The sequence below is a fragment of the Pteropus vampyrus genome, unplaced genomic scaffold (assembly GCF_000151845.1).
Source record: "Pteropus vampyrus isolate Shadow unplaced genomic scaffold, Pvam_2.0 Scaffold77, whole genome shotgun sequence".
NCBI classification, from domain to species: domain Eukaryota; kingdom Metazoa; phylum Chordata; class Mammalia; order Chiroptera; family Pteropodidae; genus Pteropus; species Pteropus vampyrus.
Window position 1 is genome coordinate 2,630,509 of NW_011888858.1, and position 18,719 is coordinate 2,649,227.

An 18,719-nucleotide genomic window follows, 5' to 3' on the forward strand; every position below is an offset into this window, starting at 1 on the left:
CATGCTATCACTTATATGTGGGATATAAACCTAAAAGCAACAAATGAACAGGACAAACAGAGACTCAGGGGCATGGACAATGGACTAGTGGTTACCAGAGGGTAGGGGGTGGGGAGGAGGGGGAGAGGTAGACAGGGTAAAGGGGGTCAAATATAGGGGAGTAGGGGGAGGGTGAAGTGGGTAAAGGGGATCAAATATATGGCAGCTGAAGGAAACTGGACAATATATAGATGTCATATTATAATGTACACCTGAAAATTATATAATTGTATCAACCAATGTTACCCCAATATACTTAGAAAAAAATAAGTAAAAAATAAAAATGGGAGGTATGTATGCAAGTGGCAACAAGCCCAATAGAGCAAAAATGACTCAGGAATGTGGGGTTAATTGCAGGAGCCTTTTGAGTAGTATAGAAATGAACACTGGTCACAACTAGATGGAACATAGCCAGAGGTAAGAGACAGTTCATGCTATAACAGAAGGGAAGAAAGTTATAGGGATACAGATATGTTGCTAATAGACTTGAAGGGTGAGAAAGTTTATTGTTTCCATCTTCTCAGTGAAAAAAGCTGAGAGAAGGAGGGAGGATAGGAGGTCTGAGTAAAGAGAAATAAAATACTTTGGAAAAGGTTAAATGTGAATTGACTAAGAAAATGTATAAGGACTGGCACAGTGCTGTGGGCTGTCAATGTTCAGGGCCATAAATTTCAAGTGAAAAGACTCATTGTGGTTGTTTTTTTCTCCATTCATGTTCATTCAGTTTCTTAGGTACAGATGCAGAGTAGTTGAAGTAGTTGGATATGAGATTTGAGTTTTCAGTTCAGAGGGACAAGAGAATATAGTGTATATGCAAGTAAATTGATGTCTGTGCTAGATAATAAGGAAAAAGAGTAATGGACTTATAGACAAGGGACAGGTGATGGAATCAATTGGAGATCAATAGTGACCTATTGATCAGAGGGCTGAGTAGGATGCTAGAAGACGAGATATTTGAGGTATTGACAAGATCAACAGCATTGTTTTTTACTACAGGTTGAGTCCCATTAGTGGGTCATGAAATTAATTTGATGAGTCAGTTTCTTAATTAGCACTTTAAATCCTGGCTGAACATTAGAATCATCCAGAGAACATTAAAAAAAAAAAAGTCCATACCTCACTCCCAGAGTTTGATTTATTTGGACTGGTGTAGGTTTTCGAAATCAGTTTTTCATTAAAGGCTAACTCCAATGTGCAGGCCTGCTCAGTAACCACTGTCCTAAGAAGATACCAACATAAAAAGACTGATGATAGAGTTAATGATAGAAAAGAGTAAACCAGGTACTAAACTTTTCTAAGAACTGAGAAGAGGAGTATGAGATCAGTTATGTGATAAGTTGTAATAAGTCAAGGTAACAGGTGGCAGAGTCAATGGGAATTAATGTTCTTAACAAAGAGCATTTGCAAGAGAAAAATGTACACATGCACACACACACACACACACACACTCACAAGTCTGTTTACTTTGTAGATGAATTTAAAACAGAAAGTGTAACTTTGTTTCTTATATTTTGAACTAATTAAAAATAAGTGAAAGAAAGTCAATTAAAAAAAAGCGCCTGGTACCTAAATTCAGGGATTTCTGCATATTTTACCACGATAAAGTTTGAATAAACTATACTTAATTTTAGAATTAAAACTAATGCTAAAATTATTAAAACTATAAGAAAGAGAAAATAAATTGACTGGAAAGTTTATTGAAAAATCTATGTCAAGCTCCATGATTTAAATTTTTTAAAAACAAATTAAAACATATATAAAAGGTCAGAACATTCAGTATTTTAAGAAAACTAATTTAAAAAATTATAGTATCATGGTTATAAAAATAAAAATTATGGCAAGCTATACATTTTTAAATTATAGAAAACATTAAAATATCTAACAAAATATGTCTTCTTTTTGAGTAAAAGGTGGGAATACTTCCTATTTACATATATTTATTAAAAATGTTTTCCATATGACATTTCAAATAGTCCCATTTCTCCTGTATTTTACTATAATACATGAATTCACACAAAGGAGATGGAATACATGAAATTACAAAGATGGTGGTAAAGTAAGCCACATCATACCCCAAAACATACTGAATTATTGCAAAGGGCATAACCTGAACATATAAGGTGTATAAGTTTTAGAAAAAGAGCATTGCTCACCTTGGGTACACACAAATGCACACATAAACTCCACTTTATTAAACCACAGGAGGAAACAAAATGTATCATAAATAACTGGCCTTCTCCGCTTTCCTATGTTAGTTTTTAAAGTTCTTTTTCAATCATAATGAAATTAAGAATAAGATTTTCTTCAAATGTGTATAGTTCAAACACAATTAGTTTTTTTATCTGATATTCTATTTTGTACAACTGTTATTTTATTAATACATGTATATATCTAAATTCTTTGAAATTACCACTTTGAATTAACTATAAAAGCTGTTTTCTATTTAATATGCCAAAGTTCAGTGTTTACATACTATTCTGAAAGACTGATAAATTACAAGGTTTAGATACAAAAATTTGATATTATTGAATGTATATTGGAATTTTAACAAAATGCTTTACTACATTTACCCCATATACTTTTATACTCTGAAATTTTACATTAATACAGTGAGAAATTTTACTGACTGAAAAAAAGTCCCACATTTCAGTTCTATTGTTTTATAAAATTCTGAATACAGCTTTTAGTTTGATTTTGATAAAATCTGTATTATGTGAAGAGTCCATGTGATAGCCAAAATAATATAACATTATATATAAGATACGAATGAATCTTTCCCATCACAGTCCTTCTAGTTGGCAATGACAAATTATATATGGCAGTCATTATTTTATTAAGACCTCTGTTATTATAAGAACAAACCTGAATATATTCTCAATGATAGACAACAAATTGGTAAAAAATTAATTTTACATTTAGAAGAAAAAAGTGTGACAGCACAGCATCAAAGTTGATAATCCTTTGTGAATGTGTTAAAGATATGGGTTATAAGCACAGACGTGAAAACTAAACACACTTTAAAAACAAATACTGTAAGAATATTTATATACATATATCATGACTCATTAAGAAAAAGATTATTAAAGCATAATGTGAACAATACATTATATTAATTCACAATATAAACACACTTTGAAGAGTAATTTAAGTCAGGTATAATAAAAATACAGATATAACATCAGCACTATTAATACATACTTTGTTCTGTCATATGTATGAAAATATACACATGGATATAGCTCTTTTAAACCAAATTTTTTACATAAATATTCACTGATTTACGTAAAAGTTGACAGAGGTAGAATTTGTGTCAATGTTCATGATTTTCAGGAACAAGTACTTCAAATATATCATTACTGTCTGTCCTTTTAAAAATCCGTATAGCCAAATCATTGAAAGTCATCATTCTGAAAAGGGGGAAGGAGAAAGATGGGTTAATGGAAAAATGATAACAAATTACTCAGTATATTCATGAAACACTGAAATTCAGTAATGTTTTAATCGAAATTATAATCTCTAATAAAACTTATGCCTACAATCAATTTATATTTAATAGTTAAGAAGTACTGTTCTGTACTTAAAAAAGATATTCCTCTCAAACTACCAAAATACCTCAAAGTATATGAGGACTAAAAGAATGATACACAGTGAAGAGACTAGAATAATAAAGCACGTTAATTGAGAAAAATTAAAACAAAGGATAATCTGATGTCTAGATTAAAATTACATACAAGTACTGGAAATTATGTTGTCTGAGTCTTAAAATATTATGTTATGGATAGTCAAATATTTTTCCAAATATTTTCAACTTATGTGCTATCTAATCATCCTTCCAATTAAAACATACACATTAAACTATGAAAAAAATCCCACAATGGAAACATTGAGAAAGTAATTATATCTTTCTACATCTAGGAAGATATATTTAAGAAGAAATAATTAGACATGTTCAATACTGATGTAAAACATTATTTATAAGAGAAAAAAATTGGAAAAAAGCTAAATGTCCTATAATGATTAATTAAATAAAGTAGAATGATTAAATAAATCACAGAATCTCCATGTGATAAACCATTAGGTCACTATTTTAAAATGGTATTTTTGAAAATGCTTTTGATTACATGAATCACAACAATATTAAGGGGGAAAAACATTAAGAACAAAACATAAAAAAACAGGATAAAAACTGTTTTGAGTATGATCTCTATTAGAATTATAAATGTATGTCTATGTGTGTGTATGTTTATTACAAATTAAATACAAGAATGAAGTATACAAAATACTAATTGGCATTTTCTCTGGGCTGTAGGATTAAAAGTGATTTTGATTTGTACATGCATGTTCATAGCAGCATTCTCAAAATAGCAACCCTAATGTCCATCAACTGATGAATAGACAAGCAAAATTTAACATATACTTATAATGGAATCTTATTTAGCCTCAATAAGGAAATTCTGACAGATGCTCCAAAATAGAAGAACCCTGAAAACATTATGCTAAGTGAAATAAGCCAGTCACAAAAGGATAAATACTGTATGATTCCATTTATATGAGGTACACAGTGGTCAAATTCACAGAGACAGAAATTGTAATTGTAGTTGCCAGGGGAGGGAGGATGGGAGTTAATGCTTAATGAGTACAGAGTTTCAGTTGGAGAAGATAAGTTCTGAACATGGATGGTGGAAATCATTTGTGCACAATAATGTGAATGTGTACACTTAAAAATGGTTAAAATGATCAATTTAATGTTACATATATTTTGCCACAAAAAAATGTAAAAAATAAAGATTTTGACTTCCTTCTCATACTTTTGTATTGGTTTTTTTTCAGTGAACATATAATAAATATAATCGAAAAAGTAAAAACAAAATTGGATTATATATTTTAACTATTAGAGAGACACTAAATATGAATTGATACCAATATTTCATATTCATTTCAGAGTACTTATGGACATAATCCTTAAAATTAGTTTTGGTGACAATATTTAGAAAAAAAGAATGGAAATAGGTTACCAATTAACAACATCATTAGTATAAGCTAGGAATTTGCTAATGGTTGTAGAAGTTTTCTAATCCACATCTACTATGATGGCTATAATTTAAAAATGGAAAATAACAAGTGTTGGAAAATTGAAACCCTTACTTTCCTAGTGGAAATCTAAAATGGTACAGCCATGTGGAAAAAGTTTGGCTGGTACTCAAGAAGTTAAACATAGAATGACCCTAAGATCCAGCAACTCTACTCCTAGGTACTCCCCAAAGATTTAAAAACAGGGACTAAAACAGACACTTGTACACCAATGTTTATAGCAGCATTATTCATAATAGCTAGGTGAAAAAACCCGGGTGTCTATCAGCTGATGAACGAATGAGCAAAATGTGGCATACACATACAAGGGAATATTATGCAGGTATGAAAAGGAATCAAGTTTTGATACAACCTATGACATAAATGGACTTTAAAAACATGATGTGAAGTGAAATAAGCCAGACACAAATGGACAAATATTCTATAATTTCACTTACATGAATATCTAAATAGGAAAATTCATAGAGACAGAAAAAAAAGTAGATTAGAGGTTACTGGGGGCTTGGAAAGTGAGGTCTGGGGACTGGAGAGTTATTGCTTAATGGAGAGTTTCTGTTTGGGGTGATGAAAAAGTTTTGGAAATAGTGGTGACGGTTGCACAACATTGAGAATTTAATGCCACTGAGGTATACACTTAAAAACAGTTAAGATGGCTAAGCTCGTGTTAAATTTTATCACAATTAAAAAATGTTACCTATTTCATCACAGCTTTAGAGATTGCTGGAATCCACTATGTTCTGCATCAGTGATCCTTAAAGTATAGTCTGGGGATTCTTGGGAGTCCCCAGGGCCCTTTCAGGGGGTCTCTAAGTCAAGCCTCTTTTTAAACACTAAAGAATTATGTGCTTTTTCACTGTTGTTATCTCACAGGGATACTGTTGAGTATCCCAGAGGCTACATGATATGAAAGGCCAGATAGTAAATATTAGATTTGTGGGCCACAGGGTCTCTATCATAACTACTTAATTCTGTCATTGTAGAAAAGCATTCTTATACAATATGTAAACAAATAGATGTGGCTGTGCTCCAATAGAGCTTAGTTTACAAAAACAGGCAGTGGGGTGGATTTGGCCCACAGAACCTAGTTTACCAATCCTTGATCTAAAATGCACCTGTGAATCGAGCATGTTTGTATCACAACTGTTAGGAGGTTTTACAAAGAGAAACTGAACCTCCATACAATCGCATTCAAATTAATGCAGCAGTTAGAAGTTGTGAGGACACAGTGACTGCAGCCAGCAATGAGAAGTGGCCCTCAAAGTGAAAGAAGGAAAATATTTTACTCAAACAAACAAACAAACAAACAAACACAAAAGCAAAGTGCAGCAATCAGGAATCATTCAAACCAAGGCCCTTCAAACGCCAATAAACCCAAGGGGCATCAGTATGTTAAAGCATAGCACATATTCAATGTTCATAATGAGGCTTCTGAGTCACTGAGGAAATGCTTATCTCCTATGTACTTCTATTAAAGGAAACAAAGAAATGCATAATTTTTAAAAGAACTGACTTTACTATTTCTGTCAATGAGCTTGCATTTTCTAATCACCAACATTTCAAATCCTGTGTCTCACAAGCTTTTTCCTATTCATTCCCACCTCCAAAGAATCAGCATATGCTTTGACTCCTCCTCAGTCAAATGTGTCCTCGCTCTTTACAACCCCTCTAGAAAATTGTTTTGCCATATCTACTCAAGCTTAAACATCTGCATGTCCAATGACCTGACAAGCACTGGACATGCATGTCCAGTGACCTGATAATTTCACTCTTAAGTATATATTCAAAAGAAATGCACACATCTGTTCACCAACATACAGGTACTAGAGTTAATCATAATGCTATTTGTAATAGCCTGAACTGGAAATGACCAAATGCCCATCGAGAATAGAATAAATGGATTGTGTTTAGTTCAAATAATGGAATACTATGCAGCAACAAGACAACAATCTACAAGTACACACAACAGTAAGGAAGAATCTCACAAATGTACTGTTGAGAAAAAGAAGCCGGAAATGTATGATTTCACTTATAGAATGTCAAAAAACAGGCAAAAGAAACACATGCTTTTAATAGTTAGGACAGTTACTTTTACAGCTAAGCTTATGACCTGAAGGGAGCCCAAGAGAGGTAATGTTTTGTTTCTTGATCTAGGTGCAGAATACATAGGTGAGCGTGTTCAGTTTGTGAAAATTCACTGAGCTGCATACGATGACATGGCACTTTTCAGTATGCATAATTTATTTTTTTAAAATGTGTCCTTTCAATATTATTATAATGATCCTGAACTAATTAGACTGTTCAGTCCATATCTCTTTCTGGTCTCCCTGCCTCTGGTTCCTACCCTCCCCAATAAGGCCCAAATACAGTTATGAATTTAACCTACCAGGAACAATTCTTTCATCTTAACCCCTCCCTCGAGCTCATCCTATACGCAAGTGGACCTTCAGTGGCTCCCCTTAACTTACAAAATAAAGTCTACAATCTCTAATTTAGCCTCACATTCAATAATTCTGTATATCCCATTCTACCTTTCTCCATGCCTTTCTTCCTCATTATTCCCCAACAACCTACCATTCCTGTCAGATTCAGTCTGCTGTGCCACACACATTCCCTATTCTCTATCTTTGTCTAAAAGAACTGACATCTATCATTTGTACCTTGAATTTGACATTTCATCAAAGATTACCCTGCAATATCTCATTGTCATTTAATGTGTTGTTGTGGCTGTATTCTCTTTTTTAATCGAGGTATAATTTATGTACAATAAAATGCATGGATCGTAAATGTTCAGTTCAATGAGTTTTTACAATCGTGTATACCTGTGTAACCATCACCACAGCATTCCATTACTCCAACCAAAAGTGGTCAGAAAGGCAATCTCCCCTCCCTGCACACAGTAAACTACTTTATGAATTTTAACCATAGATTAGTTTTTTTTGTCCTTGATGTTACATACATACCTTTCTGATAATTATCTGTATATATGTTTATATGTTCAGGAGAATGTGAAGGAGACCTTAGAGTAGAACTAAGCGGCGGTGTGGGAAGACCATGTCGACGCATCTCTTGGATTGCTCGTTCTCTGTCAATAAAGATAAAATAAATAAGAGATTACACCAAAAAGTAGTATACAAATATAAGATGCTGTTACTATTAAATAATTTCTACTCAATTAGTATTTCTACTCAATTTAAATTCTATGTCCTTATATGATTTTTAAGTTGTGGATAAAAGATTTCAAAGGAATATGTATTATAATTCTTCAAAGTCCTTCTGAATACAGATTTTCAAAGGTGAATGGTTCTTCCCTCTGCCCCTTCCTTTCCCACCTCTTCTTGCACATAAATGCAGCCCTCTTTCCTTTTCCTGCCTCAAAACTCCTAAATGTGTGAAGTGAAATAATCCATTCTCTCGGTTATGCTTTCCTTCCCTGTGTCTGGGTCTGGGTCTGCCCCACAAAGCACGGGGACTGTGTTACCACTCCTCTGTGGGCTACTCAGTCTCTGGCCTAGACTTTTTCTGCCTTGAGCTCTTTCTTCAGTATCCAAGATTTCTACCTACTTGGGTGTTTCGCAAACTTTTTTATCACTATTATTCCCCTAAAGAAACTTTAGACATTTGACCCCAAAGTTATACACCCACTCCCGTGAAATTTTAATACATAGGTACATTGTTTACATATTGTAGCCCTTTAGAGGGCCATAAATCATTGTGATACCTAAGGTTTTTTTTGCCACTGTCTCTTCCTCCAAAAACCAATTTTGTCCTCTGGGGTGGTTAAAGGGACAATACCACCACTCCAGGGGACAAAATTGGCTCTTGGAGGAAGAGAGAGTGTGGGAAACAAACCTAAAAGCAACAAATGAACAGGACGAACAGACACATGGACCACAGATTAGTGGTTTCCAGAGGGTAGGGGAAGAGGTGGGAGGGGGAAGGTAGATGGGATAAAAGGGGTCAAATATGTGGTGACAGAAAGAAATCTAACTACGGGAGGTGAACACACAATGATTGATATATATTAAACTGTACACCTGAAACTTACTGGAGTTTGTTAACCAATGTTGCCCTAATAAAAATTAATTTAAAATTTTAAAATTAATTTAAAATAAAAAAAATTAATTTAAAAAGAATGCATGATCTAGTTTGATGCTAAGGAAAAGGAAAGATATAGTCATGTGGGTCAAGGTTTCTTTGAGGACCTGGGCAAGGAAAAAGGAGAGAAATTAAGGGGGTCTCTTGGGCAATGGAGAGCTTGATTTGGGACCCTTGAACCGAAAGAATTTACCATTAAGAAATGGAAATGTTACATATGTACAGTTTAGCACATTCAGAAACTAGATCTTCTAAATTACATGAGATTAACAACACTGCTTTCATGACACTGATGCAATCTCAGGTTTCAGTTCTCATTGAAATCATAAACACTGAATTCCCAACAAATTCTGTTTGGGGGATTAAAATTTTCAACATAATAGAGAAAATGAACCAAAATATAAGAGAGTATGAAAATTACTAAACTGCAGAGAATATATTGTAGAGGTTATGAGCACAGGCTTTAACATTACAGACCTGCCTAGATTTTAGTCTTGACTCTGCTATTTATTATTCATGTCACCTCAGTTTCCTATAATATAGGCATAATAATAGATTATTAGTAGGATTATCAGATGTGTATATAGTACCTGGTACATATTTGTTAAATGCACTTATAATAGTTAGCATCATCACTTTTTGATGATTTGTAATTACAGTTTCCTATTGGACCATATTATCTTGGCCTCTTGTAGAATCCTTACTAGCCTGTTGATAGCTCCTAACTATAGACTTTGAAATAATGCCCCAATTTTGCCTTGAGGAAGGCTATAGGAAACATTTATATGATACTTGCTACTTTATTTACTGTGGGGATATTATCTTCTACAACATCTGTTGCCTTTTCAGGAAGAATTACCAAATTTATTTTATCTATTAATGTTAAAAAAAATGCTTGCTATTTGTAAGCCATATTAAATCCTTTTTGGAATAGGATAGGAAATAGATAAAAACATTGTCCAATGCTAAACATTTTCTTACCGTTCATATCTTTCAGTTGAAATCTGCCTTTTCAGAGCATCATGATCTGTTTGTAATTGTGCCACTTTAGCCCGAAGCATGGTGTTTTCTCGGCTTTGACTAGTTCTTAAAAACAAATTTTATTAATTAAAGAAATCAGAGTCAAGTGGTATGGATTTTTGTTTCTCTTATTAATACATATTGACATGTAAAAATGAAAAAAAGAGAAGATCAAGACTTTTCAACAGTAATTTTCTAAGCTTCTGGAGCTTCGATCACAACATTTTCCCATTCATCTCATTTATTTAATAAACATTTACTCAGCCTCCAGTACGTGCTATGCACTGAAGAGATTCTGGAGATAGAAATTTGAACAAGACATGAATTGTAGCCTCAAGATGTAAAGTATCTTCACTGGCTCTTTCTTGACTCCTGCCGCAGAAAGAGAATATTTCTAACTTTTAAACATTAATTATTCCACTTGTACTACCTACTCTGGGTTTCCTTCCCTCTTCCAACAAATACGTCCAAACCTCTCCATTCTAAAAGACACCTCATCAAGCTCATAAAAGGTTATCAGTACACTTTTGAGGGTCAAATTGCATAGCTTTTTCGAAATCTTTTTCGTAATCCACAGCATGAGACACGCCAACTCTCTCATTCTGAAATGCTCTCGTTTTCTGATTCCTCTCTTTCTTCTTCAAATTTGGCCATTTTTCTAAAGTTCAATAATTCACTTCCATAGGAACCACCTCTGTGGTGAAGATATAAAAATCCACATCTCTAAGCATGATGTATCTTCTGGACTAAACTCTTGAATTTCCAAAAGCAGCAGCCACATAAGTAAAATATTTTGGTTTTATACAACCCTTCGCACTCATATCCTCCTCTCCCCACAAAAACTGAAAAAATATATTTTTTGTTCCTCCAGTGACTTTTAAAACTCATTTTTTTATGTTATGAATCTACAAAAATTTACCCAGATTGAAAATTATTTTTGACAAGCTATTTTCTTCACACAGAATGATTTATGACACTTACAGTTTGCTTTCTGAAAGGGTTAACTTCTCTTTAAGTAGCTGAATTTCTGTATCTTTCTCGTGAGAGGTTAAATGAGAATGAAATTCTTTATCTCTATTTGTAGCCAACAATGATTCAAGGTTTTTAATTGTAAGTCTCTCACTCGACAGTTGTTTTTTTAATAGCTCTGATTCTGATTTTATATTTTCTAATTCCACCACTACCTACAGGAAAAACAAAATAAGATTACTTCAGTACAATTTCAGACTTCTGAAAAATTATCTGCAGAGAGATACATACATCAGTTCCTTCATTTTGAGTACTGGATAAAGATTCTGAATTGCTTTTTTAAGTGTAAGAAAAACATTTTATTTTCAAAATAATCTTTGCCATTTTTCTAAGGGCTTAATTTGGCTATAAGACCTACTCTAACCCTCAAATAGTTTTCTCTAGTACTACCTTGTCAGGAGAGGGTCATCAACATAAAATCCTAAAATACAGCCACCCTCTCAGCAAGGAGGCCATTCCGGTCTATTAAATCTCTGTCCTCTTGACTAGTCAAGCCAGTACTGGAGCTTCTCAGTACCCGAAAATAAAAATGCTACCAAGTGAGTGAAAACTGAAAACATCCATTTTTAAAAACACACACTGGGTTATTTAAAGTAATGCTTCAGTTTGTGAATGAGAAGCTCCAGTTACCTAGACTTCTAAAATTTAGTAAGATTAAAATGCCTTGAGATTTTTATCAGGAAAAATATTTTACTTGGAAAGCAAAGAACTGCTCAATCCTTCATTTCAGTCCTACCTTTAAACAGAGAAAGAATGTACTGAGATATGCTCCTATTCTGTATTTAGAAGAAGACTCATATTCTCCTAAATACCCATCTACTCTAAAACAGACAGCACTTAATTTCATCATGATGTTTGCCAGAGAAATCTTGGCAAAGAATCTAGTAGTCAAATTTAGTTGTCAAAATCCTGTAGCCAAACGTAACTACTCCAAAGAGGAACAAACACATTGGGTAGTGAATGATAAAGTAAAACAGAGTAGGGCTTAATAAAACAATGTGCTACAACAATATCTTTTAAGTTCTTACCCTCTCAAATTCAAGGTTTTTGGAATTCAACTGTTGGGTCAAAATATCTTTGCCTGAATCAAGCTTAATACAAAGTTCTCTAAGAGATGACAAATCATTGAATACTGCTGCTTTTTCATCTTCTTGATGTCTCAGCTCTTCTTCTAATCTAGATACAGCTTTTGCCATTGAGGAGATCTGAGATTCATATGCATGGTGTGCATTTATGTGCTAAAAACAGAAAAGAGAAACAGGTAAAAAACTAAAGTAACCCAACAATTTTAAAGGCTTAAATCTGTGCAGCTACAATCTCACTTTACAAAAATATAGGAGCCAATTTTGGCATATTTTAAGATACTCTTGAGTAGCTGCCTGCTATTTACAGAATGCCTATTTAATGCTTAACAAAATGAACTTTGTATAATTATTAATCATGGTAACTAAGTACTTCATATATATTTAGAAGATGCAAGATGGTTATTGTTTTAAGATGTTGTGAATATGAGAGATCTCTGAAGTTATATTAAATTTTTCCTTTATAAATTCTCTTGGTTATAATAATGCCTTTTCAAGAAAAAGTAAATTAGATACTTATCACTTATCAACTGTCTTTAGTTAAACTCTGAATTTTAAAATTGAAGTTTGCTTTAAAACTGAATACCTAAAGTCATAATTAAATTAAATTTAATAATACACTACTTTGAAATTTTAATAACTGAAATAATGAGCAAAGTTTGAAATACTGATACTTTTCTTAGAATAACCCACATTTTAAATTTCTCACAATTTAAATTGTGAGTGATAAATACAAATTGATTTAAACTCTACTTCTAGAGTTTAGGAAGAATTCCACACTTAAAAATTAAAATTTGAGCAGGTTTTACTGAAATTAATCAACATTAAAACCCATCATTAAAAAAAATTACTGCAAATTATGGGGTGGCTTTTAACAGTGGAAATTATTTTTTTTTTATGGTGACATTGGTTAATGAAATCTAATAAATTTCAACTATACACTTTCACAGTAAGGCATATATATATTTACACACAATATATATTGTGTATTCACCTCCCATAGTTAGATTTCTTTGTCACCACATATTTGACTCTTTACCTTTCCCCCTCTCCCCTCAACTTCTGGTAACCACTAGCCTATAGTCCATGTCCATGAGTCTCTGTTTGTCCTGTTCATTTGTTGCTTTTAGGTTTATATCCCACATATAAGTGATATTATGTGATTTTCAACTTTTTCTGTCTAGTTTATTTTGCTTAGCATGATGATCTCAAGGTCCATCCAGGTTGTCGCAAATGGCAGTATTTCGTCTCTTCTTATGGCTGAGTAATAGTCCATTGTATATATGTACCACAGCTTCTTTAGCCAATCATCTATTGTAGGATACTTCGGTTGCTTCCATGTCCTGGCCACTGTGAATAATGCTGCTATGAACATTGGTGTGCAAATATCTTTTTGGATACGGGTTTTCAAGTCTTTGGGGTACATTTGTACCCAGTAGAGGGATTGCTGTGCTGGATCATATGGCAGATCAATTCTTAGCTTTTTGAGGAACCTCCATACTGTTTTCCATAGTGGCTGTACCAATTTGCAGTCCCACCAGCAGTGTGTGAGGGTTCCTTTTTCTCAGCATCCTCTCCAATATTTAATAATAGAAATTTATTCTCTCACAATTGTGGAGGTTACAAGTCTGAACTTTAGATGTCGACAGAGCTGGCTTCTTCTAGAGGTTCCAAAGGAGAATTTGTTCTATGCCTCTCTCCCATCTTCTGGTGGTTGCTGGCAATCCTCGGCGTTCCTTGCTTTGTAGGCATATCACTCCAATCTCTGCCTTTATCTTTACCTGATATTTTCTCTTGTGTCTTCTGTGTCCAGATTTCTCTTACCTTATAAGAACACAACTAGTCCAGTATAATCTCATTTCAACTTGAATACACCCACAAAGCCCTATTTCCAAATAAGCAGAAATTTGTTCTCACATAGTTCTGGAGGTTACAAGTCTGAAATCCAGGTATTGGTAGGATTGCTTCTTTCTGGAATTTCTGAGGAAGAATCTATTTCATATCTCTCTCCCAGTTTCTGGTGGATACTGGCAATCCTTGGCATTCTTTGACTTAGCAGACATAACTCCAATCTCTGGCTCTATCTTCATATGGCGTTCTTCCCTGTCTTCTATATTTAAATCTCCCTCATTTTATAAGGACGCCAGTTATCAGGGTCCACCCTAATCTAGTATGACCTTACTTTAATTTGATTTTATCTACAAAGACACTATTTCCAAAGAAGGTCATATTCACAGGTACTGGGATTAGGATTTAAATATATCTACGCACCACAGATAATCAACACTTTCTCCTAAATTATGAAGACTACACCATTATAACAAAAAAAACCAAACTAATAGCCAACCATTCTATATTAATGTAACTTAAATGTCCCTATATTTTAATTGAATTCAAATTTTTATTAGGAGATTTTTATTAGACTATCTTTATGATGAGTTTATTTAAACCAACATGCAAAAGAATAAAGTTGGCCTCTACATTATATCATATACAAAAATTAACTCAAGATGGATCGAAGATCTCAACATAAGCGCTAAAACTTATAACGACTCTCAGAACATAGGGGAAAAGCTTCATGATATTGTATGCAGCAATGATTTCTTGAATATGACACCAAAAATACATGTAACAAGAATAAAAGTAAAGAAACTAGACCTCATCAAAATTAAAAATTTTTATGTGTCAAAGGATAAAACTGAGTGAAAGGCAACCCACGGTATGGGAGAAAATACAAAACACATAGGGATTAATATCTAGAATACACAAATAATTCCTACAATTCAAAAACAAAAAACACCCAATTAAAAAATGGGCAAAGGATGTGAATAGATGTTTCTCCAAAAAAAATACACAAATGGCCAATAAACACAGCAAAAGATGCTCAATATCACTAATCATTAAAAAAATGCAGGTGGAGGGAAATTGTGTAGATGATAGAAGCTCTATTCATCCCTCTAGAGACCAAAATCAAAGCTGTGATAGAAACAAGGAGTAGCAGCAAGAAAAAATCACCTGAGATCTAGATAAACAAGCCATACAACTAGAGAGAAGTCCAAGAAATCAATTACCCTGCAACAGAAGAAGGTAGAACGGGGCGAGGATGCGGGGCTGCCGAGTCTTGAGCAGCTGAGTGGGAGGAAGGCTGCGGCATCCGCCGCGGCAGACGCCTCTTAAAAGGCCCACATCTGCGAGCAGATTTTCGTGGTGAAGGACCTGCTTGATCAGAGCGTCAGAGCTGACAGGGCTGCGTGCAGGGGGCACCAGGGACTTACAAGGAGACACTGTCCAAGTGAAGGCCGAGGGGAGACTCACTCTGTACAGAAGTACCAGCAGTATCCATTGTTCTTTGTTGAACCCTCTCCACTACCAGTGCACGGGACACAGAGCCTCCATAGCTGTGATGTCATGGATAACAGGATAACTGGATAACAAAAGTCACTCCACCCAGAGGATTCCCTGAAACCCCAACTCCCTCAACTCGTGGCCCCACCCAAGCCACATCCAGGTGTGTCCTCATCCAGGTGTGTCCTCAGTGAGTCAGGCGCTTCTTGCTGAGCAGTGCCTAGACTCACACTGGAGGCTGCTGGCCTCCATTTCTAGTGTGGCTTTTTTAAGGCAATTATAAGCACAGCATCTGTGGAGTGCTTGCTGAATCTTAACAGGTGACCCCGGAGGGGCAGAAGCTTTGGCTAAATTTGGCCTGCAGCTGAACCCCTCTTAGCACTGTGCCACTGGACAACTACTTCACAAATCCACATTAATAAGACCAGAAAACAGATACGGAAAGGCAGCCAAAATGGGAAGACAAAGAAGCAGAAACTACATGAGAGAAGAGAACAGAGAACTAGGTATAATGGAGTCGAGTAATCTAACAGATGCAGGATTCAAAACATTGGCTATAAAGATGCTCAATGAACTTTTGGAAAGTGTAGATAAATTCAGTGAGAACTTCAACAAAGAGATAAAAAACATAAAAATGGAAATGGAAATTATAAAATGGAACCAGTCTGAAATGAAGAACATATTATCTGAGATGAGAAGTATATTAAATGGAATAAACAAAGTGAATAAAGAAAAGAATCAAATGCCTTATCTAGAGGATGGGAAAGCCAAGGACACGCAATCAGAATGGCAAGAGATAAGATACTAAGACTATGAAAATAATTTAAGGAGTATATGGGACACCATTAAGAGTCCAAATATCTGTCTGATCGGCGTAACTGAAGAAAATCAAGATGTCGAACATCTGTTTGAAGTAATAATGATGGACGACTTCCCTAACCTAGTGAAGGAAATGGACATAAAACCCCAGGAATCTCAGAGAATTCCAAAATTCAGGGATCCAAAGAGGCCCACACCAAGACACATCATAATTAAAATGCCAGAGATTAAATACAAAGAAAGAATATTAAAAGCTGCAAGAGAAAAACAGATAATTACTCATAAGGGAACACCCATAAGACTGGCAGCTGATTTCTCAAAACAAACTATGCAGGACAGAAGGGCTTGGCACAAAATATTCAACAGGATGAAGACCCAGGATCTACAACCAAGAATACTTTATCCAGCAAAGCTATCATTTAGAGTTGAAGGACAGATGAAGAACTTTCTAGACAAAAATAAGCTAAAGGAATTTATCAACCCCAAGCCAGTATTACAGGAAATGTTGGAGGGACTTCTTTAAGAAGAAAAAATACAAAAGACTCACTTCAGATTAATAGACACACAGAGACTAAAAGGAAGAAGATGGAAAAAGATATTGCTTTGATGGATCTAGAAGGTATTTAAGTCAGGCAGAGAAAGATAAACACTATATGATTTCACTTACATGCGGAATCTAAGGAATAAAAAGAATAAACTAACCAAAAATAGACTCACAAATATAATGGACAATTTGGTGACGGACAGAGGGGAGGAAGGTTTGGGGGGCTGGGAGAATGGGGTGAAGGGTTAAAGAAGTACAAATTAGTAGCTGATAGATGGTCACGGGGATGGGGAGCACAGCATAGGGAATGTAGTTAGCATTAATACATTGGCTAGGTGAAGAGTCAGGGGAGGGAGGGAGCACTTGAGTGGATCATTTTACGAACTATAAAGATGTCTAACCAATGTACTGTATACTTGAAACTAATTTAAAAAAAACCTCACCATAAAATAAATATATAAAAATTTTAGAAAAGGGAAGTCAAATCTAAATGTGACACCACTGTACTCCCATAGGGATCGCTATCATAAAAAGAAAAAAAAAAAAAAAGAAAAAATAACAAGTGTCGACATGAATGTGGAGAAACTAAAACCCTTACATTGTTGGTGGAAATATAATATGGTGCAGCCCTTGTAGAAAACTGTATGGCAGTTCCTCAAAAAATTAACATAAAATTACCATATGATCCAGCAATTAAACGTACTCTAAAGAACTGAAATAATTGACTCTACTAGATATTGTACAACCATGTTCAAAGCAGTATTACTCTCAATAGCCAAAGATGGAAATAAACCAAATGTCCATTGACAGATGCAAGGATAAACAAAATGTGGTTTATATATACAGTAAAATATTATTCAGCCTTAAAAAGGAATGAAATTCTGACCATGCTATAACATGGATGAACCTTGTGGTTAAGTGAAACTTAAGTGAAATAAGCCAGTCACAGAAAGACAAACATTATATGATTCCACTTATATGAGGTACATAGAGTAGTCACTATCACAGAGACAGAAAACAGAATGGTGGCTGCCAGGGACTGGGGGAGGGAGAATGGGGAGTTAGTATTTAATAGGTACGGAGTTTCAGTTGGAGAAGATAAAAAAGTTCTGGAGATAGGTGATGGTGATAGTTGCACAATAATGTGAATGTAGTAATTGCCACAAAATTGTATACTTAAAAATGGATAAAATGGTAAATTCGATGTTATGTATATTTTCCTACAATAAGAAAAAGTAATGAGAGCTCTTAAGCAAATTATCAGAAAGATAAAAAATTAGCACTGAACTTGATTTTATCAATACTTAACCCTCACTTTGATAAAGTACCTTTGAATGTTTTCTGCTTGATTAAATAATGTCTTTACAAGACATTACAAGACAAATAAATATATTACCTCCTGAATTTCTTTTTCTAACAGCTCCACTCTTTCACGAAGGTGTCTCCTCTCTGTGTCAATAGAAAGAAGTTCAAGGCGAACTGAGCTGCTTTCTCCCTCAGCTTGATGGGCTTTGACCTCCCAGTCTTCAGCACGGTCATGAAGCATCTGAAATCTATCTAACAAATCTTGATTTTCTTTTTCCTGGTTTTAAGCATAATTAAATTGTTTCTAAATTAGTAATTGTCACTTACTGTAATACCCATGTCATAAATAT

At 34.3% G+C, this 18,719-nt stretch overlaps 1 protein-coding gene and 1 long non-coding RNA gene across 3 annotated transcripts in view; both read right to left on the bottom strand.

Annotated features, from left to right (window-relative positions):
- Positions 1–1,691, bottom strand: part of LOC111741357 — a 7,966-nt gene extending 6,275 nt beyond the window's left edge. The window contains exon 1 of the long non-coding RNA XR_002780971.1: positions 1,156–1,691. This is a non-coding gene — a long non-coding RNA (uncharacterized LOC111741357). The remainder of the gene's footprint in view (positions 1–1,155) is intronic.
- A 268-nt stretch (positions 1,692–1,959) lies between these two features.
- The window catches only part of CEP135 (centrosomal protein 135), a 66,093-nt gene continuing 49,333 nt past the window's right edge, over positions 1,960–18,719 (bottom strand). For both annotated transcript variants that reach the window (XM_011362619.2, XM_023532099.1), the window contains 6 exons: positions 18,461–18,646; positions 12,303–12,512; positions 11,227–11,429; positions 10,207–10,311; positions 8,091–8,212; positions 1,960–3,446 (listed from right to left, as the gene is read on the bottom strand). In XM_011362619.2, coding sequence (XP_011360921.1) covers positions 3,442–3,446; positions 8,091–8,212; positions 10,207–10,311; positions 11,227–11,429; positions 12,303–12,512; positions 18,461–18,646 — 831 coding nt within the window. In that variant the 3' untranslated portion in view covers positions 1,960–3,441. The remainder of the gene's footprint in view (positions 3,447–8,090; positions 8,213–10,206; positions 10,312–11,226; positions 11,430–12,302; positions 12,513–18,460; positions 18,647–18,719) is intronic.